We start from the raw sequence: 23428 nt of genomic DNA on the forward strand, positions 1-23428 counted from the left end.
CCCAAAATAAATTGCATTCAAATAATTTCAAAAGCTATGGTATTATTATTTATTAGGGTACTATTAGATCTTTGTAATTTTTTAAAATTAACTATTTAGATCTTATTTTTTAAAAATTTAATTATAATGTCTTCATATTTTAAAAAATTAATTTTTTAGTCATTTTATTAAATTTTTGTCAAAGAAAACATTAACTAATATTAAAAAATTAAAGTGTTTGATTTTATAAAATATAAAAATATTTTAATTGAATTTAAAAAAAAAATTAAATAAGTAATTTTAACAAACTTAAAGGATCTGATCATGATTTAATTTATCAATGAAAGATAAATTATAACCAAATCCTTGAATTTTAACAGAATTCACATATTAATCTCTTGGGTAAGATTAGTGATGAATTGGTTAGTAAAATATGAGAACTAAATTGTTAAAAAATAAAATTTCCAATTGTTGCGGATTAATTTGTGGTTTCTGTTAAACCTTTGAGATTTTGTTGTAATTTAACCAATGAAAATCCAACAATCACTCACTTGAACCCGACCCGTGTTAGCACAGACCCGCTTAGACATGGGATTTGGATAAACCGAGTTTTTTTTTTTTTTTTTTTAGCTAATAAACAGAAAGGCGGTGGCATTGCGCTTGCCCCCTCGCTACAATCCCTCAAAAACCCTAAAACCTTGTCATGCATTACTACCCACCCAGAAATGAGCTCAAGTCGCAATAATTATACCCCAATGCATTAAAAATCCCTGAACTTTTAAATGCTAGAAGTGTGAATTTTAGCGAAACAATGACCACCATTGACACTCTGTTGTCCACTAGGGTTTATCTTCACAAACCGTACCAAAAATCCTTGAAATGCGCTCGAAAATTTCGACCAAAGACGCCATTTCCTCACCGATCGTTCACAGTTTTGTGCGGCTTGAACTCAAGTTCCGCTTCACAGTCCAATGAAACTAAAAGAGATGATTTTGTCACTAGAATTTTGAAGCAAAATCCTAGCCAAATTGAGCCCAGGTACCTAATTGGCGATAAGTTTTACACTTTGAAGGAGAAAGAGAATTTGAGCAAGAATCAGAACATGGGTTTTATTGAATTTTTAGCGAAGAGATTGAATTTCAGTGCACAACCGAAGAAAGAAAGAAATAATAGAGAAAATGAGGAGGATGCTGTGTATTTGAAAGATATTCTGAGGGAATATAAGGGCAAGCTATATGTTCCTGAGCAGATTTTTGAGGCAGAATTATCTGAAGAAGAGGAGTTTGATAGGAATTTGGAGGAGTTGCCCCAAATGAGCTTTGAGGATTTTAGGAAAGCAATCAATACTGATAAGGTTAAGTTGTTGACGTCGAAGGAAGTTACAGGCAGTACTTATGGAAATCGTTATAGAGCCTTTGTTGTGGATTTGAAAGAAATTCCAGGGGAGAAGAGCTTACACAGGACAAAATGGTGCATTTTAGGCACTAATAGCTCATCTTTTAAAATGTTGTTTGCTGGATGTTTTATGATGTACTTAAATGCTGCTGAAAATGTGTTCTGTAGGGCAATGAGACTAGATGAGAATGAAGCTCAAGCACTTTTGGAGGAGTACAAGGGTCCACAATTTGAAATAGAAAGGCACATGAAGGTGGTCAATCTTCCCTCTTCAACTGAATTTTTTTTTTTTTTAATTTTGTTTATTCATTATAGTGGATTTAGTTGAGAGCTGTTGTGAGGAAAGCTTATGTATCATTGGTGAATCATGAAGAAGATGCAGGATATCTCAACTCTTCAATGGATAAGTAGTGTAGTATTAGCCAAGTCATCTAAGGATAAAAATGTCACTGTCACTAGATCATCTAAGTTAATGTCAGGGTAGTTCATACTCTGCTTAATATAATATTAGGGTCGTTTTGGTCCTTCAATATACTGTAGAAACAAAGTTTGTTTCATAAAGAAACATTCTAACCACGGCAATAATATGGATACATGCTGTTAGAGAGATGTATGAGACTATGTCTAATTTGCTGCTGCATCTTTTACGACAGTCTTCAGTGGGAAAGTTGCCAGAGTACCCTCATCCAGTTGCATCTTCCATATCTAGCAGAATGATCGTAGAGCTTGGAATGGTGACAGCTGTGATGGCTGCTGCTGCTGTTGTAGTTGGAGGATTCCTAGCTTCTGCAGTGTTTGCTGTTACCAGTTTCATCTTTGTGACAACTGTATATGTTGTATGGCCTATGGCCAAGCCATTTCTTAAGCTATTTCTTGGTATCATCTCTGGCATTTTAGAGAGAATTTCGGATTATCTTGTTGATATTTTGATTGATGGAGGAGTCTTCTCTAAATTGAGTGAATTTTACACTTTCGGTGGTGTATCTGCCAGCATTGAGATGCTAAAGCCTATCATGCTTGTGCTTTTGACCATGGTTCTTCTAGTTCGTTTCACACTTTCAAGAAGACCTAAGAACTTCAGGAAGTGGGTAAATGTTGCTTCATATCTACCATTTCTGCTGTTATATGCTACAGGTTAATCTTACTTCGCATTTATTTGATCCTTGATTGTTGTACGGATAAAATTTCTGTATTCTGCAGGATTTATGGCAAGGAATTGATTTTTCACGTTCTAAAGCAGAAGCTCGCGTTGATGTTAGTGTCTGAGCATTTCATTTTATTGCTAATCTCCGATATTAATAAATTATGCTTGAATTTCTTATATTTTTATTCAAATGGAATTGTTTCAGGGTTCAACTGGAGTTAAATTTAGTGATGTTGCAGGGATTGATGAAGCAGTGGAGGAACTTCAGGAGGTATTCTTGTTGTCTATCATGTCAAATGAAGGCCTGCTTTGTTGTTGAGTTGTGAAATGTTTTCTCTCCTTCTGGCCTAGTTTTTTTTTCCTGTATATGTGGCACTAAACTTAATGACATTTTGGAACCTTTTCTAGAAGATAATTGAGAAAGAAGATATCATCTATTGCCTTTTCATATAGAAGTGATATCAATGAGTATGTTGAAGTATCATACTGTAACTTATACTGAATTAACTCAATGAAGCCTGAAGCCTAAAGCCTTAGACCCAAACTTGCTGTAATCTTTCTTCTACTCTGCCTTATCTTTATCTTTACATGGGATATGGAAAGATATAAACGTTCAGAGTTTTGTCAAAATGCTAGGAGATTTTCAATAATACATTTTGCTTTTGTTGGTGTTCAAATGTTCAAAGGTTGACGAGCCATCTATCGACTGCTGTGAGTAGTGTATTTTTTTTGTAATCACTCCTTTTCCCAATTAGTACTCTAAATGCTTTTGAGCCTGAGGGTTTTTCTTTTTATCAATTCACAGCACATATTATGCCTTCATCTTCTCTACCTGATAATATTCTTAAATGTACAATGTTGTTTATGTAAACTCTTAATATTATCTCATTTTATTATATTGCTTTGATGGTCATTTATGAATATTTTGTTCTTAAATCTCATTTCAAACTATTATTCCTGTTTATATTATTTATGGAATCTCATTTCTTTCATGATTAGTTGGTAAGGTACTTGAAGAATCCAGAACTGTTTGATAAAATGGGGATAAAGCCTCCACATGGAGTACTTTTGGAGGGTCCTCCTGGATGTGGCAAGGTTCATTAAACTTATTAACTGGTTCATGAATTTTATGTTGAAATTCAGTGTGAATGTTAATAGCTTTTAAATACTTTTTCTAGACCCTGGTTGCCAAGGCCATAGCTGGTGAAGCTGGAGTTCCGTTTTACCAAATGGCTGGGTCTGAATTTGTTGAAGTGTTGGTTGGTGTTGGTTCTGCTCGTATCAGGGATCTATTCAAGAGAGCCAAGGTAATTAAACTGCAATTTTGAATTTCATTGTATCACAACTTCCTGTTGCTAGTTGATTGTGTTCTTTTAGTCTACATTTCATGTTGCTATAAGATTACTTTACTTCTGTATAAAATCACTACTCTAGGATAAGCAATCATTTATTTTTGAATCCATAATTGAAGTTATCTTTGTAAAAAGCCTTTCTTGTGTATAGGCGTTATTGTTTGTTGCATAGCAGACATACTCAAGTCAGCTTGCAATACTAGCAACATAGCATGGATGTTTACATCATGAGCGCAAAATTTCATTGGATAATTATTCTGGTAAGTGTTTGCTTTGAATTAATTGTTGACAATGTCATGGTCTATCTCTGCAGGTCAATAGACCATCAGTCATTTTCATTGATGAAATTGATGCATTGGCAACTAGGTAAGGGCATTCTTCTTGGTACTTGAAGTGGATATTTACCCTTACGGAAATATTGTTGTCATAAATGGAACTGTAGCACTTTCATAAGCAGTACCATACTGGGATCACTTGAACTGTCAACCTCATACCCTGAGATTATTAGAGCCTTTGGAATTTTGCTGGTCGATGATATGATGAATCTGGTGGATTAGACGGGTCTAGCTTTTATGCATATGTTTGTTTTTGGGTAACACATGTGAACTATTGCATTATAATGGAAGTAAATATGATATTACTGTTCTAGCCTAGGCATCTCAAGTAAACTGCTGCTTTAGCAAATTCAGGATTAGTAATTGGTCATAAGTCACTTTGAGCAATCATTTTCATATGTTTCGTGATAAATATTCAATCAGAATATTGAAGGGAAATTGTTGGATAATGGCTACGTAATTGTTATATTGTATGAGGCAAATTACTACTTCCAAAAGAGATGCTGTGCCATAATGCACTGTAAATAAACTATGCTATACGTGATTGAAAAATCTTTTTTTCCCCTGCTTTTATTTGTATGAACAGGCGACAAGGGATTTTCAAGGAATCCACTGATCACCTCTATAATGCTGCAACTCAGGAAAGAGAAACTACGTTGAACCAGCTCTTGATAGAGCTTGATGGATTTGACACTGGCAAAGGCGTTATATTTTTAGCTGCTACGAATCGTAGAGATTTATTAGATCCTGCTCTTCTTCGACCAGGTCGTTTTGATCGCAAGGTTTGTTTGTGCTAACAAAACTAAGGGATGGAACACAGAGAGAGAGAGAGAGAGAGAGAGAGAGAGAGAGAGAGAGAGAGAGAGAGAGAGCTTCTTGATCTGCACTTTTTTTTTTCTTTCATGTTTGGGGCCATATGCTTTAATTGAGCAACTCGTTTTGTAGTATTGTCACTGTTCATTCTTGATGATTCTTTTTGTGAAAACTTATTGGCTTCTTATTGTTTGAAGTTTGTATTCAATTATCTAAATGATCTTCATTTTCCTAAACTTTATGTTAGCATTCTCTGATGGCTGTTAGCATTCATTGTTAACTGGCGTTTCACATGCAGATAAGGATTCGTCCTCCTAATGCTAAGGGGAGGTTGGAAATTCTGAAAATTCATGCAAGCAAAGTGAAAATGTCAGAGTCTGTTGATTTATCTACTTATGCAAACAACTTACCTGGTACGAATAGTATTTGTGGTTCTGTTGAGTTTCCTGTTCAATGTTTGTATTCATGTGTGAAATTATCAGGATGGACTGGAGCAAAGTTGGCTCAGCTGGTCCAGGAGGCTGCTCTTGTGGCAGTCAGGCAAGGACATGCATCAATTATTCAGTCAGACATGGATGATGCAGTTGACCGACTTACTGTGGGACCAAAGCGTGTTGGAATAGAGTTGGGTCATCAGGGACAATGTCGAAGAGCTACTACTGAAGTTGGAGTTGCCATGATTTCTCATTTGCTTAGGCGATATGAAAATGCCAAAGTTGAATGCTGTGATCGCATTTCAATTGTCCCCCGCGGTCAGGTTCTCATTCTGTTTCCTTAAAGATTACTCTATTATTGTCCAGAAAAATTTTATTTCCATGGGTTTTTCTCTTATATTTTGGAAATTACTGAATCTCTTCCCTAGATGAGCTAAAGCACATTTTAGCAGAGAAGCCCAAATCTTGGTTAACTACTGCAAAATATGTATTACCACACAAAAGACCTGTTGCACAGTTACATTATTGCACAATAATTTTTCTATATTTCTGATGCACCAGTGATGCAAATATAATCTTTTCTAAAACTATTTTCAGTATATATTGTACCTCTGCTAATAATTTTGCTTGATGTTGGGATGGGTTAATGTCTCTCTTAGATTTGGCCCTATGACATTTCAGGTCACTTAATGCCTATGGTAACGTGTGCCAAATGATATCTGCAGACATTATCACAAGTTGTGTTTCATCGGCTTGATGATGAATCATACATGTTTGAGCGTCTTCCACAGCTGCTGCATCGCCTTCAGGTATGGTCCCTATGGACATAAAGATTGTCTAGTTTGGTCCTTGTTCTTTTTCAGATTGTGTCAGATTATTAAGTTCATCTCTGTGTAAAGGTTTTTCTTGGAGGGAGAGCAGCTGAAGAGGTCATTTATGGGCAGGATACATCGAAGGCATCAGTTGCCTATCTTGCAGATGCATCTTGGCTTGCTCGTAAAATCATAACCATGTTGGTACCTAATTCACTGTTGCACCACTTGGTTTCCTGCTGTCTTATTGGTGTTTAATGTCAGGCTTGCTCCTTCTTCCAACAGATGGAACTTGGAGAATCCAATGGTCATACATGGAGAACCACCTCCTTGGAGAAAGAAAGTTAGATTTGTGGGCCCACGACTGGACTTTGAAGGATCACTTTATGATGATTATAACCTAATTGAACCCCCTGTCAACTTCAATTTGGATGACCAAGTTGCGCAGAGAACTGAGGAGTTGATACGTGATATGTATGGAAAAACTGTTTCTTTGCTAAGATGGCACCATACCGCTTTGGTCAAAGCTGTGAAGGTAAATTGGGTGTGGGATGTTAACATGGCCGTTTACACTATTTTCTTGACTTGTGATTGAGCAAAGTGGTAGTTGTCCCTGAAATACACACACACACACACACACACATAATCGTGAGAAGAGAAAAAAAAATCCATATATTGAGACACGTATATCACTTTCTTCTCTCTCTCAATTTTCCTCCTAAGCATGGATTGGCTTGGAAGATATTTGGTGTTACAATAGGGTTTGATAAGTTGAATTTTCTGGTGGTATCAAGGGATGGTAGTTTTATCTTGGACCTTATCATTCTTTTATTGGAGTGGTGAAACTAATTAGCAAAAGCATAAAAAAAATTCCGAAGTTCACCAAATACCAACACCCTTATCCAACCTGATAATTTTGAAGGATTTTCGTTTTTAAAATGGCTTGGAACAGCATTCTGAGATTTGAATCTGAGCAACTATGTAAGGTGAAAGGTTTTTTTTTTTTTTTAAAAAAAATATATAAATGTTTGAATCTAGTTTCTGCTTCAGTGTGGGGAATGAAATAACAGTAGGATTGAACTATGAAAATTATAGAACTGTTGAAGTTGTCTATTTACAGCTCTTTTATCTCCATATTTAGATAAATTGCATGGTACATTATTGCTGAAACTTAATTTGCAGGTTCTTCTTAATCAGAAGGAAATCAGTGGAGAAGAAATTGATTATATTTTAAACAAGTATCCTCCGCAAACGCGCTTAAGTCTTCTTTTAGAGGAAAAAAATCCGGGAAGCCTTCCTTTCACCAAAGAAGAACTAGGGGGCGAATTAGATCATGCCCTGCTAACTTCATCAGAAGGAAAAACCCTATGAACAAGATACAACAGCTTTCTGTCATGCATGCGAACATAAGCTGCTGCACTGGAACCTTATTGCTGCTGTTTGAGAGTATAAATGGGATGCACATGGAATTTTAATTGTCTATTAAAACTGCTGATTGCAAGTTATTTCATAATTTATATATTTACATCTTTGCTCATTTTGGTGGAATAATTTATGTCTTCAAGATAAACTTGTATTTCGATTGAAAATCAAACTTGAAACGTCACATCTATATATAATTTCAATATCACTGAGTTAAAACTCATTGGTAGCTATGTGTATACTATCAAAGGGCATAAAATTATTAAAGTACTAAGTGAATTGATTATGAGGGCAAATGAGATAATTGGAGTAAAAAAGTTGGGAAAAGAAGCGCTATTTAATAAAAAAATGGAGTCATCAGACTCCAGGCTTTCTCGCACCGTTGGACGAGAAGGGGTTGTTTAAGCTTTCTCACATCCAAGTCCAATGGTTGTTTAACCTTGAATTTAAATCTTGCAGTTTGAGCGTTTGCCATTTAAAGGAAAAAAAATAGAGGAAAACGATAACCATTATACTTCAAGAATGCCCCTAAATGTGGCCGTTAAGACCAGCTTAGATAAATGACATTATGGTACATAAAATGAACCCGAATGAAGCGCCATTCAAACGGTACAAAGTAGCTCCCGCAAGAACAGGATTAAATAAGCCACACAAAAGATGAAAACATGGGATATAATTTATATATTTACATCTTTGCTCATTTTGGTGGAATAATTTATGTCTTCGAGATAAACTTATATTTCGATTGAAAATCAAACTTGAAACGTCACATCTATATATAATTTCAATATCACTGAGTTAAAACTCATTGGTAGCTATGTGTATACTATCAAAGGGCATAAAATTATTAAAATACTAAGTGAATTGATTATGAGGGCAAATGAGATAATTGAAGGAGTAAAAAAGTTGGGAGAAGAAGCGCTATTTAATAAAAAAATGGAGTCATCAGACTCCAGTCTTTCTCGCACCATTGGACGAGAAGGGGTTGTTTAAGCTTTCTCACATCCAAGTCCAATGGTTGTTTAATCTTGAATTTAAATCTTGCAGTTTGAGCGTTCGCCATTTAAAGGAAAAAAAAAATAGAGAGGAAAACGATAACCATTATACTTCAAGAATGCCCCTAAATGTGGCCGTTAAGACCAGCTTAGATAAAGGACATTATGGTACATAAAATGAACCCGGATGAAGCGCCATTCAAACGGTACAAAGTAGCTCTCGCAAGAACAGGATTAAATAAGCCACACAAAAGATGAAAACATGGGATATAATTTATATATTTACATCTTTGCTCATTTTGGTGGAATAATTTATGTCTTCAAGATAAACTTGTATTTCGATTGAAAATCAAACTTGAAACGTCACATCTATATATAATTTTAATATCACTGAGTTAAAACTCATTGGTAGCTATGTGTATACTATCAAAGGGCATAAAATTATTAAAGTACTAAGTGAATTGATTATGAGGGCAAATGAGATAATTGAAGGAGTAAAAAAGTTGGGAGAAGAAGCGCTATTTAATAAAAAAATGGAGTCATCAGACTCCAGTCTTTCTCGCACCATTGGACGAGAAGGGGTTGTTTAAGCTTTCTCACATCCAAGTCCAATGGTTGTTTAATCTTGAATTTAAATCTTGCAGTTTGAGCGTTCGCCATTTAAAGGAAAAAAAAATAGAGAGGAAAACGATAACCATTATACTTCAAGAATGCCCCTAAATGTGGCCGTTAAGACCAGCTTAGATAAAGGACATTATGGTACATAAAATGAACCCGGATGAAGCGCCATTCAAACGGTACAAAGTAGCTCTCGCAAGAACAGGATTAAATAAGCCACACAAAAGATGAAAACATGGGATATAATTTATATATTTACATCTTTGCTCATTTTGGTGGAATAATTTATGTCTTCAAGATAAACTTGTATTTCGATTGAAAATCAAACTTGAAACGTCACATCTATATATAATTTTAATATCACTGAGTTAAAACTCATTGGTAGCTATGTGTATACTATCAAAGGGCATAAAATTATTAAAGTACTAAGTGAATTGATTATGAGGGCAAATGAGATAATTGAAGGAGTAAAAAAGTTGGGAGAAGAAGCGCTATTTAATAAAAAAATGGAGTCATCAGACTCCAGTCTTTCTCGCACCGTTGGACGAGAAGGGGTTGTTTAAGCTTTCTCACATCCAAGTCCAATGGTTGTTTAACCTTGAATTTAAATCTTACAGTTTGAGCGTTCGCCATTTAAAGGAAAAAAAAATAGAGAGGAAAACGATAACCATTATACTTCAAGAATGCCCCTAAATGTGGCCGTTAAGACCAGCTTAGATAAAGGACATTATGGTACATAAAATGAACCCGGATGAAGCGCCATTCAAACGGTACAAAGTAGCTCTCGCAAGAACAGGATTAAATAAGGCACACAAAAGATGAAAACATGGGATATAATTTATATATTTACATCTTTGCTCATTTTGGTGGAATAATTTATGTCTTCAAGATAAACTTGTATTTCGATTGAAAATCAAACTTGAAACGTCACATCTATATATAATTTTAATATCACTGAGTTAAAACTCATTGGTAGCTATGTGTATACTATCAAAGGGCATAAAATTATTAAAGTACTAAGTGAATTGATTATGAGGACAAATGAGATAATTAAAGGAGTAAAAAAGTTGGGAGAAGAAGCGCTATTTAATAAAAAAATGGAGTCATCAGACTCCAGTCTTTCTCACACCGTTGGACAAGAAGGGGTTGTTTAAGTTTTCTCACATCCAAGTCCAATGGTTGTTTAACCTTGAATTTAAATCTTGCAGTTTGAGTGTTTGCCATTTAAGGAAAAAAAATAGAGAGAAAAATGATAACCATTATACTTCAAGAATACCCTTAAATGTGGCCATTAAGATCAGCTTAAATAAAGGATATTATGGTACATAAAATGAATCCGGATGAAGCGTTATTTAAACGGTACAAAGTAGCTCCCGCAAGAACAGGATTAAATAAGCCACGCAAAATATGAAAACATGGGACTCGTAAAAGCCATATGATATTCCTGTGTATTAGTCTCTCACACAAAAAAGAAATAAACTAGAGACCCACAAACAGCCATTGTTTTACTCCCACCTTTGAGGAGGAGACAGCGACAGCCACCCAATAAATTAAACGCGAACAGAAACAGTACCTTTTTCCTTGCAGCCACGAGACATGAAGAAACCTCGAAGTGGCTCCTTAATAATAAACGCTATTGGATGCCAAAACATCAAAAACAGAAACAACGGTAATAGCAGCAAGAACAGCAGCAGCAGCAGCAGCAGCAACAGTCACAATAAAAAGAATAACAGAAGAAGCTTCTATGAGCTCTCTTTGTCCTTGATTCTCTTGCTTTGGTGCCTTGTCTTGTTGTTCTACACTAGACTTGGCCTTAGCCACGAGAATGAAGGTGAGATTTTTATCCCTTATCTATTGTTCAATCCCTTGCATAGTTTTTGTCCTCTCTTACCCATTATCTTGTTTTGAATTTTCTAGCAAACCCATTTCTGTTCTTTCTTATAGAAATACTCATTTTTGGCTAATTCTAAGGATAGGGAAAAAAGTAAGAAGAAACCATTAATTTCTCTGCCGTTTAGCTGCTAAATTGAGCATTGATTATACTTGGACAATTAATTGTTCCATGACTAAATCAACCAAATAGTGAAATCGGATGGGGCTGATGGGATTTTTTGATTTTTTTCCCACTCTGTAATGATGACTGTTAAAAATCATGAAATACTACATTTATTCGATTACCAATTATATCTTTTTTCAAATTATTTTAGGTTAGCTTTTAAGGAGATGAAGGTACAAGCATCAATCTTAAGTGAATGATGAATCAAATTGTTCATTTATTTGATGCATATTGGATTTAAAAAGATCGTATGTTTTTCAGGGAATTTGAATCCTGATAACAGAAGCATACCTTGTCCTGGTGTTTTTAAACATAAGCTTTGCAATGATACACATTCACACGTTACAAAGAGAAGCTATAACAATACAAATGGAGTGCTGCTAGAGCTTAATCTGTCTTCCAGCTGTAACAATTCCACAGTTCATATTAACATTGCGAATCAGAAGTACTCAATTTCGGAGACTAATAGTATAGAAGATATTATTTGGAGTTTTTTAGGTTACAGATCTTTAGTTTGTAAAGTGCAAGAAGTGGAAGGATGGGAGACAGGTAAACCCAAGGAGCTACCTGGTGGGAAAACTCATCATTCCACTTATCTCAATTTGGATGAATTTCGCAACATAACAAGGCAAGAGAAAGGGCAACAAATGCCCAATCAGCTCGTCAACATCACCCATCGGCTTGAACCTGATGGAAAAGAGTACAACTTTGCCTTTGCTATGAAGGGTGCAAAGGTTGTGGCACATAATAAGGAAGCAAAAGGGGCAGATAATATACTGGGGAAGGATCAAGATAAGTACCTAAGAAACCCTTGTTCTGTGGGAGGGAAGTTTGTTGTGATTGAGCTTTCGGAGGAGACATTAGTTGATGTTGTCAAAATTGCCAACTTTGAGCATTATTCTTCTAATTTCAAGGATTTTAACTTGTCTGGAAGTTTAAATTATCCAACTGAAGCTTGGACTGAGTTGGGAAACTTTGTTGCTGCTAATGTCAAGCAAAGTCAAAGCTTCAAGCTGCCTGAACCCAAATGGGTGAGGTACTTAAAGTTGGAGCTACTTAGTCATTATGGGTCCGAATTTTACTGCACATTGAGTGTTGTTGAGGTGTATGGAGTAGACGCTATTAAGCGTATGCTTGAAGATCTCTTTGTAGACCCTGGAGAAACTAGTCCCAGCAAATTGCCAAAGCCTGATGCAACTGCAATACCACCTTTGAAGTCAGAATTGGATCTCATTGATGAGAAAAGAAATGGCAAAGTTCAAAATGGGGCTGATAGTGCCACTATGGGTACAGAAAAAACTGATGATTCTCAACAGCTCCATGCAACTACAACAAAGGAGACTGTGACTATAAGCAAGATTCCTAATCCTGCTACTGAAGTTAAACAGCAGCCAATTAGCAGAATGCCTGGTGATGCTGTTCTAAAGATCTTGCTGCAGAAGGTGAGGTCACTTGAGTTGAACTTATCTGTGTTGGAGGAGTTTATTAAAGAAATGAATAGGAGACAAGGAGATATCTTGCCTGACCTTGAGAAAGAGCTATCCAGAGTTTCATTTCTTTTGGAGAAGAGCAAAGCGGAAATTAATGATCTTGTGGAATGGAAGGAAAATATGGTACTTTCAACTTTTAAATTTTTCTAAGAGAAGGAATCATATATGATTGCCTAACCCTTCAATCTCCTTTCCATTACCAGGATAAAGGACTTTCAGACCTTGAGTCATGGAAAGCTACCGTCTCATCTCGTATGGATGCATTGGTCAGAGAAAATATCATGTTGAGGTTTGCAATTGTCTCACTTGTGACCAAAGTTTACTAACAAATTTTTAATATACTTCCAGTTATTTTCATTTATGAATTGGTTTTCCAATTGATGTTCTAGTAACCTGAATGTTTGAAATTGTTCTCTCATTTGTCATTAATCTGGATCCTAAAAATGATTTCATAGTATCATCATAGGTCACATGTTTACAACTTAGTTAAAGTGGATTTTATTATTCAATCCCTCTGTCTATTATTTATAGCAATACATTTATTTAAGCAGATCATTAACTCAATTTTAACCCGAAGATTTCATATGTTGGAGGATTGTTCATAGATATGATTTTGTATACTCTTTAAAAGCAACATAGCTCTGGCTGGGATCAATTCCTGTCTGAATAAAAGGGGGCCTATTAGATCTTGAAATTTTATGTCTTCTGTTCAATTCTGAGACTTATAGCTTATGACAGATTTAGAATAATGCAAGGAAATATGAATATTTACAAATGAGTAGTGAATTTTAAAAGAAAAACTGCTCCATCAAGCCTTTTTGCAATAACTTGACTGCTTTTGCTTGTAGCTGACCATGCTTAATGGCAATGCTTGATATACTTGTAAACCAGAATTTATGCAGGGTGCATGATACTTGTGTTTTGTGAAATTATCCTCCCATCTGACTAGCTTCCCATTTTCCTACGCCTCTTTTCCTTTCTTACTGCAGATTAGATGTTGAAAAGGTTGTAAATGATCAAGCAAATCTGGAGAGCAAGGAGCTTGCTGTATTAGCAATGAGTCTTTTCTTCATGTGCTTTGCAACTATCAAGCTAGTTTCAGCAAGAGTTATGAAAATTTTGGGAGCTTCTCAGTCAGATAAGGTATGCCGGACAAGTAGAGGTTGGGTTATGATACTTGTTAGCAGCACAATGACACTATTCATCACCCTCCTCTCTTAGCTAGTCCCTTCTCTGTGTAACTTGAGTAATGTTAGCAAGAATTTTTTTTTAACATTTTTTGGGGTATCTAAGTCAGATAATATGTGCCAGAAAGTAGAAGTTGGGTTGCGATACATGTAAACAGACACACTGTACCACTACTTGTTAACCTGCTCTCTAGAGCCCCTATCTTTGTAGCTCTAGAAAATCAAATTTTTATTCATATCTGGCCTTGGCCTTTATATTTGTAGCTTTCATGCTACTGCAGAAAATGTTGATACTTTATCTTTTGCTTGAATCCTTTTTTCCCCTTTTTCTTATCAGAGAAAAATTCAAATGAAAAAAAAAAAAAAACAAATGTACTGAAAATAGACGCAACCGGGCAGCAATTTCAATTTGCACTCGATATTTATTATCTTGTGAATTTGATTGATAAAACTATCCTTGTATGTGTTTCCTTCATTTAAAATAAACATACTCTTCCTAATATTTAAATATTCAAACTATCCATATGCACAAAGACAACTAAAACCTGTTGCTGGTTCGGTTTTGGCCATTTTTGGCTCAATGGTTTAGGCTCTGTTTAGATAGGGTGAGAGAAGTGTGATTAATGGGAGGATAAGAGAGGGTAAGGAAGGGACAGGGTAAGGAGGGTTACAATAAAAAAAAATCTTATGTTTAGAAAGGTTGAATTAATGAAAAGGTAATGAGAGATAATGTATATTTTTTATGTTTGGAAAGAGGTAAAAAAAGGGTAAATAATTATTAGAATTACAAAAATAACATTTCCTATTATATAAATTTTATTTTTTATTTTTTATAATATGTAAATTAAAGCCTTTTAACTTAGCGATCAATAATTTGCATTTTTTATTGTCTCATTATGTTAAAGTCTTTTGTTTATATTGGCAAATTAAGTTTATTTTTAATGGGTATAATTAGATTTTTAAGAAAAAAAATTAATTACACAATAGAAAAATAAAAAATAAAATAATTTTCAGCTCTCACCTCTTTCTGCTTACATCCCAAATTTGGGGTGTAAGAAAAATTGAGATTTTAGGGGTAAGGGAGGGTAAAGTTTACCTTTACTTACCCTTATCCTTCATTAATTCACTTCTTCCCAAACAGAGGTAAAATAATTACTTACCTCTCTTTACTTTTATTTATCCATCATTTACCCTCATCCAAACAGACCCTTAAGGGGATAGGACTGAGCTATAGGGTTTCTTAGTCCCGATTCTGGTTTAATTCAGTTCAAGCCCAATTTTAATCGAACCAGTTTATGTCGGTTTTGATTTGAATGAGATTAATTTGATTCTAAATTCAAACAGGGCCGTGAGCAAGCTTATTGTTGCTACCATCTTTTTCATTTTTATTTATTTCTAACCACCAAGACAAAAAGTATATATATACAAAGCCTAATGATCTAATATACAAAAACCTGCGCCTTATCAAAATAAGCTAAAATGGAGTAGAGAATAGTTTAAGCTAAAAAAACCATCAAACACTGAAATTGTATTACTGTAATGTTAAAATTAATCAAACCTGCGATTATCATGATCCACGGTTGTAATTTTTTATTAACCAACTACTTTGTTGCCATAACGGATACCCCCTAACTTGTTGTCATAGAAAATCAACCTGCAGGAATCAATTAAATATGTCAAATTAGTATTTATCACATATAATACAATATTCATATTCATCACTTTCGTATTAACCATAGTGACTGAGATCACTGTAACAAGGATTATGATCACTTTTGCCTGACTTTGCCATCAGATTTCACAATCACGATGATATAATTTGTTAAAGAAGTTGCAGCATTTACATGAACCTGCAATATGAATATAAAAGAACCAGCAGGAGCCTCTTCAACACACAAGGAACAAGATTGGAAAGAAGTCCATATCCCAATGGCTTTTTCTACTCCATTTCATGTGCATATACAGGCCAGATTTGTTAGCATGCTGAGTCATTTTGAATGAACAGGGAGATTGACCATTGTTAATCATGGCTTGGTACACTGTGATTCATGATTAAAATTATTCAATCAATCAACACCTAAAAAAGATGATCACAAATACCCTTTGGAGTTCAGGTTTCCTCCTGCATTTGAACAATTCCTTATGCTGAAGAATTGCTCTTCCTGCATTTGATCAATAGCTGATGCAAATTGTGGTTATGAACTATTGTTCCTTGTCCTGAGGAAACTTGGGCTCTCATTCTCAAGCTTGACTCGAACACATGCAGTGGGAGGGATATTAGAGTTTTATCAACAGAGAAGAGAATGAACTTCAACTTGTGAGGCTCTATAAGAGCTTGGGACTCTAGAATTTGTATATCATGGCTTAAATTCAAGCTTTTGAAAGCCTATATTTTAATAGCTCATGTAAATTTTTTTTTAATTTGTAATTTTTTAATTAAAAATTTGAAAATATGAAACGACGGCATTTTGGTAAATTTAATTTCTGAATATTTTAGGCACACCCAGAGTTGCACGGGAGCACGTTCGGGTTTCTTCTCCAGTCAGTTAAAACTCACGAGTTACAAGCCATCTCTCTCTCTCTCTCTCTCTCTCTCTCTCTCTCTCTGCCTGCAATCAAATTCGACTCTTCTTCTCCACCATTGTCCATTAGGGTTCATGAAACAAAATTAAAATAAAAACAAATTGAATTTTTGCAGAAAAGAGAAAAAGCCAAACACGAGATTCCAATTAGGGTTTCGTGTTCTTCTGTGCAGCTTTAATGTCTTACGAATGGAGATTACTACCTCTACTCTCACTTTCGCTTTCTTTTCTCAGCCTTTCCTATTAGCCTCCTCTCTTACTATCCTCTCTCTCCTACTCGCTCTCCTCGCCATCCGATCAAAATTCCCCAAATCACATCCCTCTTCTTCTCGCGCCACGTCATCCAAGCGCACTAAAACCTGTAATTGTTGCTGTTCCTGTAACGGGTCCATAGAGAATTCAGATTCTTCCTCGGTGGCCAGTATTACTGGGCACCTCAACGGTGTTGCTTCGGCGGTGGATATGGTGGCTGCGGTGTCTGACAAGGTTGCGGAGAGGCAGACAGGGGCGTCTATGATGGAGCAGTTGGTGCCTGAGATTACGACACACGCGCTGAGTTATTTGGATTATCCTAGTCTCTGTAGATTGTCTATGACTAATTCGTTGATGCGAAAGGCTGCTAATGATGATAATGCCTGGAAAGCGCTCTATCACAAGGTATATCCAAATTTTTGCCTTAAAAAAATCTAAAGCTCAACCCGTTGTGCTAATCATATTTATATATGTGGGTTAAAGTTTGGGTTTATGCGTTGTTTGCTGTTGAATTGTGGTGTTAACTGTGATTGCCAAAAAAATATATATAATTATGTGAAATTGCCATCATACAAAGATTGTGGGGGATAATGGGAGCAATGCTGAGAATTAGAGAATGCACTTGACTGTGGCTAATATAGCAAATACGTATTGTTTAATTCGGAATCCTCTTATGTTGGTTGCAGAAATATCTAGGATCATAGCAGGTATTTTTCTTGATGAGGACACTATAAATGTTCACCTTTTAGTAGATTTTATGGGTCTCTTTATTTCTTTTTCTTTCTTGGAATTCTATGAGCTCTGCTGATTTTTCAGTTTCCCTATGTTTCTGGTTTCTGATTATTTGCCTTTTTTTCTTTTAATGAGCTCTTAAAGTTGCAAATTAGGGTTTTAAAATTGTAAAAGTTCGTCAGTTGTTTGTGTACCTTTTGATGCAGCAGATGCTATTTAATTTTGATTGCCGTGGCTTTCCTTATTATTATTTTTTTAAGTGCATAATTTTTTTTTTAATTTTCACTTTTTTGTCTTAGGATTTTACATTGGAACAGGATACCGTGACACCTGTTAATGGGTGGAAGGCTTACTATGCCGCTACAAGAGCCATTGTGAATGCCAATACAGAATTTTATAACATCATCAAAGAAAGGGCCCTTCCCGCAATGCGTCGACTTTGGCTTAATGCCGATTATGTGAAGTGCATTCATGCATCTGGGGAACTTTTCTCAGGGTATGTGATTATACATGTGCTAAATAGTAAATGCAATTACATGTTTTGTTTGCGGTGATTAAAAAAAAATCTTATGGTAATTCCTTGATTGTTTTGCATTTTAGGTTTAGACCATTTGGGTATAGTTTATGATAGGAACTGTTGAATGACTTGATTGTTAATGGCACGCTTGTATGATCTTTTGTCATAAGTGTTACAGTTATTGGAGGAAAACTAATTATAGGGACCTTCTGTGGACATTTTTAATTTATGTTGCATTCTTGTTGTTAGGAGTAAGGATTTTAATGTGTTCTGTGTCAAAAATTTTATACCAGCTAACCCATTTAGGGAGCCAAGAAGAAGGATGTTTATGCATGGGTAATTGTGTTATTACTGATTAGTATGGTTTATGAATTAGAAATGATTTTTCTGTACCTAACTCTTTACTAAACTCTCTTTGTGCAACATATTTTTAGTTTTTAATGTTGACCAATGTCAAATGTGTTAGTGATTGAGTTTCTACCATCATGTAACCCTTGAGTTGAGAAGATTAAGCATCTTTAAGATGCTTATAATTGTAGCTGAGCCCTGAACATGTAGAAGTATATTAGAATCTAAGTCATCTGGTCACTTCTTATGATTCATGCATTTCTTATCCATTGCAAAGATATTTTATAATAAGAACACATAAATGTGTCTAAGGTGAATACACAATGTTAGTATGCACTAATGATTTTTGAACAATATTGCTGGGGAAGGGAAAGGAATGGATGGAAGTACTCGTATCCATTGGAAAAGCACATGGTAGCTACAATGGGCCTATTTACTTTTAGGAAACAGTTCTTTATTTTTCATTTTCCATTTTGTAAGAAAACTATGGTTTTCATCTTTAATGAAAACTAAGGGCAAACATGAAAATGTGGTCACCTATCAATAACAGAAAATAGTTTTCTAATTCAAAAAATTAAAAAAAAAATAATACATAGTTTCCTAAAGTTTTCACTTCCCACATGTTGCTATGTAGTGGAGGAAATGGGATTTGGAAACACAGAACTAAATGGAGTGGTTACCTTATTGCATCCAATGTGGTGCATTGTTTTGAAAATAGTAAAATTGTGCTAAAAGATATGACACAATGAAGTTGTAATCTTTGTGTAAATTTTCTGTTTGCAAATGCTACCAGTTGAAGTTGTGTGTCTTACCAATGAAGCATGTTTGGATTTGGACCCTAGGGTATTAGGTAGATTTTTGTGTATGTCTGAGACAGTCTTTTATTGTCAGGTGGTGCATGCAGATAAATTTGAAAGATAATTTTAAAGTTTAAATAGTTAGGTTAAGGTTCTGAGTATTGGCACTGTCAAATGTAGGTTCAATGGCTGATCAAAGAATTTTCATATGCAAGGTCTGGCCTGAAATTGGAGAATCATTCTTAGATTTTTTTTTTTTTTCCCTTTCTTCTATTTTCTCCTACTCATAATAATCTGTTTCAGACAAAGTGTTATCTGTCGAAGAGGTTTGGTCTCTTTTGAGAATTAGATGCTGACTTTTACCTGCTGTTTTTAGCTTAATTGGGTTTTCAGGATTTTGAAATTGATATCTGCTGTATTGAGCCTCAGTTAATAATTTTTGCTTTTAATGTATATTAAGACAAACTGGAATTAGACCTGTTTTGCTCATGCAGGTATAATGCTGTAATGCAGAGTTGGCAGCTCGCATTTAATTGGGATCAAGGGCTAGACTTTCAGGTTAGGGATGTACGTGCTCGGGTTCTGACCGACATGGCTTGGGTTACCATGAAAACCTATGTTCACATGGACACTGGGCCATTTACTGTAACTAATGTCTTTGAGTTCCATAATGGTCGGTGGTACATGGTGCACCATCACAACTCAGTGATGCTTGATGGAGATGTCGACCAACAGATTTTGCATGCATTTTAACAAGAGAAAGAAGAGTTGATACTATTGATAACATTAGTGTTAATGCAAAATAGTGGTATTTATCAGGAAGAAGTTTCTTGAATTTTTCTCTATGAATTCTTCAGTGAAAATCCTTTTCGGTTTTTCCTACCTCAGTTTTGGTTGCTTTTGGGTAGAGAGGCGTCCCTCTGTGTCTCTCGCTCATTTTGTCAATTCCTTTCTTATCTTTTCTGTTGTAATTTTTAGTTTGTAGTTTTTTTTTTTTTTTTGGTGAATTCATTTTCTCATTCCTGATATATGCAAATAGAAAAATGCCAACTGTTCAAAAGTATAGCTACTAAATGAAAGGGACAGAAGTTAAGAAATTGAATGGGAAGTGACACTTTTATGTTGGGTGGTGAAGTGGAAAGGCTGTCGATATTGAAGGATTGTAGTAAACAAGAGAGATGAATGGATGAGATGTTCATGTTTGTACTTAATTGAAGCCTTATGTTCATGTCTTTCTTTTATGTTTTCATAGTAAGCATTCTCCCTTCCCCCTTTCCTCCCTCGGAGACTGGCCTAGATTTCCTTCTGTTCCAGGTAGAAAAAATAAAATAAAATCATGCAACCTGCGGTTCTACGTTTGATAAAATAATCTATCTTCCAGCTGGTAATGGTATGCAGAAGCATCCTGCAGTTCGGAAGAAGGGAAAAAAAAAAAAAAGGATAATCTTATGCCTTGGTGTGGGGCCAAAGATACACAGTTGCCGTTGAAGGCTTGAAACTAGTAGCTGTTAGCCTGTTATCCATTCCTTTCCCTGCACACACATTATTTGACAGGGAGCATGAGAGAGAGGGAAAGGAAGAATGGCAATCATCCTACTCTCAAACCCAAAACCTCATCAGTCCCTTTTCTATCAACGCCTTCATGCTAGCGGCAACCCATGCTTACATAGCTCAATAGCTTTTGTTAGATACTTGTCTAAGTAGAGGTAGCAATTCGGGTTAATGGATCGTGTTCGTAACATGTTAACACACGACACGAATACAATTAAGATCTATACAAATACGATATCATTTATAAATCGTGTCAAAAATTTAAATACGAATATGATCATTTTATTATATTAAATTATATTAGGCGCATTCAACACAATGTTACACGAAATAACTTATTTAATATAGTTTAACACCACTTAACCTATTTAACACACTATATAAGTGGATTTATGGGTCATAGTAGGTCAAATGGGTTAGTGAGATATGAGAACACATGACACGAATATTAAACTATCATAAACGTGTCAAGTCGGATTAACAAGTTAATCCATTATACAATATAATTATATCCGTCTTGTAAATAAATTGACACAAATTTAACATGAATACTAATAAATCTAACTAAAATCCTATATTTTTATGTATAGTATTCACATGTGTTGTTTAAAATTGCCACCCCTACGTTTAAGTCCATTATTCCACGTTCTTCTTCTTCTTCCTCAGCCTCTGTTGTAGAAGGTAATCCTCTGCCAACTTCAACAGATGCCCTTTACGTCTAGTCAGAATCTGCGATCTTTGATGCTGACAAGCTTCCTATTGGGTTGGATACCTTCATTGTTTTTCAAAAAACAAAAACTTGCCTTAAATTTGATTTGACCATAAAGTTAATATATATTATAGTTTTGTATGTTTTTCAGTGCATTTTCCATTTTGCTAGCTTTAGAGGGAATATTGTTATTGACTATGCCTAGATCACTGAACTATATATATATATAGAGAGAGAGAGAGAGAGAGAGAGAGAGAGAGAGAGAGTTGTAAGGCTTGTGGGGGACAGGAAATTGAGGAGGCAAGAATTGTAAGGTACAAGAATTATAAGAGTTGTAAGGTTGCAATGGGGAGGCAAGAATTCAAGGTGGGATTTCAACAGTTCCAGGGTTCGGTTGGTGACCGATAAGGGCTTACAGGCCGTTTCCTAGATTTGTGGCATCTGGGGATAGGTATAGGCGGTAAGGGCAAAGCATGGATGAACTTGCCTTTGGGGAGGGGGAGAAAGGAAGCAGCACTGAGGTTGAGTACAGGTAAAATGCTGAAATTTTACCTGCACCAGCGTGCATGCTGCTACTACGCTTCTTGAAATTCTAAATCAAATGCTCAAATTGTATGCAAACTTTTAGATGACCCAGCCGAATATATAATGAAATATTTGTTAGATAAGTTAAAGATCAGCCTCTTTTAAAAAGAACCTCACCCCCTAATTAACAATAATCTCTCTCTAGTTTGATAGAGAGAGAAAATTCTCTCTACTCCCTTCGTCATATTTTATCTCCTGTCGGGTTAGCCGAGCATATTTTCTGGTTGGCTTCCCTCGTCCTTCGGGACAGGGGAAGATAGTGTATCCGACTTGTCGGTGGCTTCCCTCCCACCTCCGGTTGGACGTATAGTTTTGGTTTCATTTTGTTGATATCAGAACTTGGATCTTCATGGAGACGGTGATTTGTTGATGTTCTGTAGGTAGGAAGATGAATTTATAGTATGTGTTGGTTTTATCTCGAGTTTAGTTATTGTGCTTTGCTTGAAGGGAAGGATAATCATAGGGGGACATTTGCAACTCCGGGGATTTATGCTTCTTCTTCTCTTATGGAAACTCACCCTTAAGACAATATGAGATTGAGAGGCTAGTGAGCTCTGCTGTGTCACCTTCCTGGAGAGGCGTGCTTTCGATATTGGGTGGTAGTGCCTTGGAGTTCCGACACTGTTTACGCTTATGTGTTTTTCTGGGTGGCTTTTGGCTGTTCAGATGCTTAATCGGAGCTTTGGTTAGGGATGAAGAAATGTTTCTCTTCCCATTTTCCAAATCGGCGATCAAGATTGTTGTGGTAGATGGACGGCTGTCTTGGTTCTGTTCCCTTTTCTGTTTGTTTAGGGTTCTTAGATTGGGGGTGGGCTACCATGGTTTGGGCTTGTTTTATTGTAGGCTTGATTTATGGGTCTCTAATTTCTCTTTTAATGTGTTGTAACTAGACCCAATTTGTAAGTGTGCCTTATTGGCCTTGAAATGCAATAGTCAAGATTTACAGCTAAAAAAAAAATAAAAAAGATCAGCCTATTTTCTCTTTAAATTATAAGGCAGACCAAGATCCAAGGGGATTTTAGAGGTAATCTTGGTGGAAGGAGATGTGCCAGGTTAATGGTTGTATGGTCATATGTAAGTTGATTGCCCCATCATTATAATGGTTGAACTACTAATATCCACTCTCTTAGAAAGGGTGTTTAGACTATCATGATTGAAGGTAAGTGGTCTAACATGATTAAAGGTATATCCACTCTCTCAGAGAGTGAATTTAGAATATCTTATAAATTTTAAGATGGCTTATTTATTTAAGATATTTTTAAATTTTATTAATTGTTCTTATAAAAAAAAATTTTGATTTTAGTGTTCATAAGTTAAATTATT

The 23428-nt window shown here is 35.5% G+C and overlaps 3 protein-coding genes across 5 annotated transcripts; all 3 read left to right on the plus strand.

The window, feature by feature from the left end:
- Positions 1-624: 624 nt before the first annotated feature.
- Positions 625-7801, plus strand: LOC110637044 (probable inactive ATP-dependent zinc metalloprotease FTSHI 1, chloroplastic). Its single transcript, XM_021786966.2, has 15 exons — positions 625-1449; positions 1543-1627; positions 2028-2462; positions 2575-2628; positions 2724-2789; positions 3518-3613; positions 3697-3825; positions 4184-4236; positions 4792-4987; positions 5317-5431; positions 5501-5775; positions 6178-6261; positions 6352-6464; positions 6550-6799; positions 7447-7801. The coding sequence occupies exons 1-15, from the start codon at positions 791-793 to the stop codon at positions 7633-7635; spliced, it is 2799 nt and encodes a 932-aa protein (XP_021642658.2). The 5' UTR covers positions 625-790; the 3' UTR covers positions 7636-7801.
- Positions 7802-10729: 2928 nt separating this feature from the next.
- Positions 10730-14343, plus strand: LOC110637052 (SUN domain-containing protein 5). Its single transcript, XM_058137525.1, has 4 exons — positions 10730-11130; positions 11617-12968; positions 13049-13134; positions 13835-14343. The coding sequence occupies exons 1-4, from the start codon at positions 10896-10898 to the stop codon at positions 14064-14066; spliced, it is 1905 nt and encodes a 634-aa protein (XP_057993508.1). The 5' UTR covers positions 10730-10895; the 3' UTR covers positions 14067-14343.
- Positions 14344-16543: 2200 nt separating this feature from the next.
- On the plus strand, positions 16544-20501 carry LOC110637072 (F-box protein SKIP8). 3 transcript variants are annotated; one of them, XM_058137528.1, is made up of 3 exons: positions 16544-17271; positions 17916-18094; positions 19755-20501. In XM_058137528.1, the coding sequence occupies exons 1-3, from the start codon at positions 16804-16806 to the stop codon at positions 20011-20013; spliced, it is 906 nt and encodes a 301-aa protein (XP_057993511.1). In that variant the 5' UTR covers positions 16544-16803; the 3' UTR covers positions 20014-20501. The 3 variants fall into 3 exon arrangements, with proteins under 3 accessions (XP_057993511.1, XP_021642698.2, XP_021642697.2); XM_021787006.2 differs by having other exon boundaries at positions 16545-17271; positions 17898-18094; positions 19774-20501; XM_021787005.2 differs by having other exon boundaries at positions 16546-17271; positions 17898-18094.
- The last annotated feature ends 2927 nt before the right edge of the window (positions 20502-23428 follow it).

This window comes from Hevea brasiliensis, chromosome 16 (assembly GCF_030052815.1).
Source record: "Hevea brasiliensis isolate MT/VB/25A 57/8 chromosome 16, ASM3005281v1, whole genome shotgun sequence".
Lineage (NCBI taxonomy): Eukaryota > Viridiplantae > Streptophyta > Magnoliopsida > Malpighiales > Euphorbiaceae > Hevea > Hevea brasiliensis.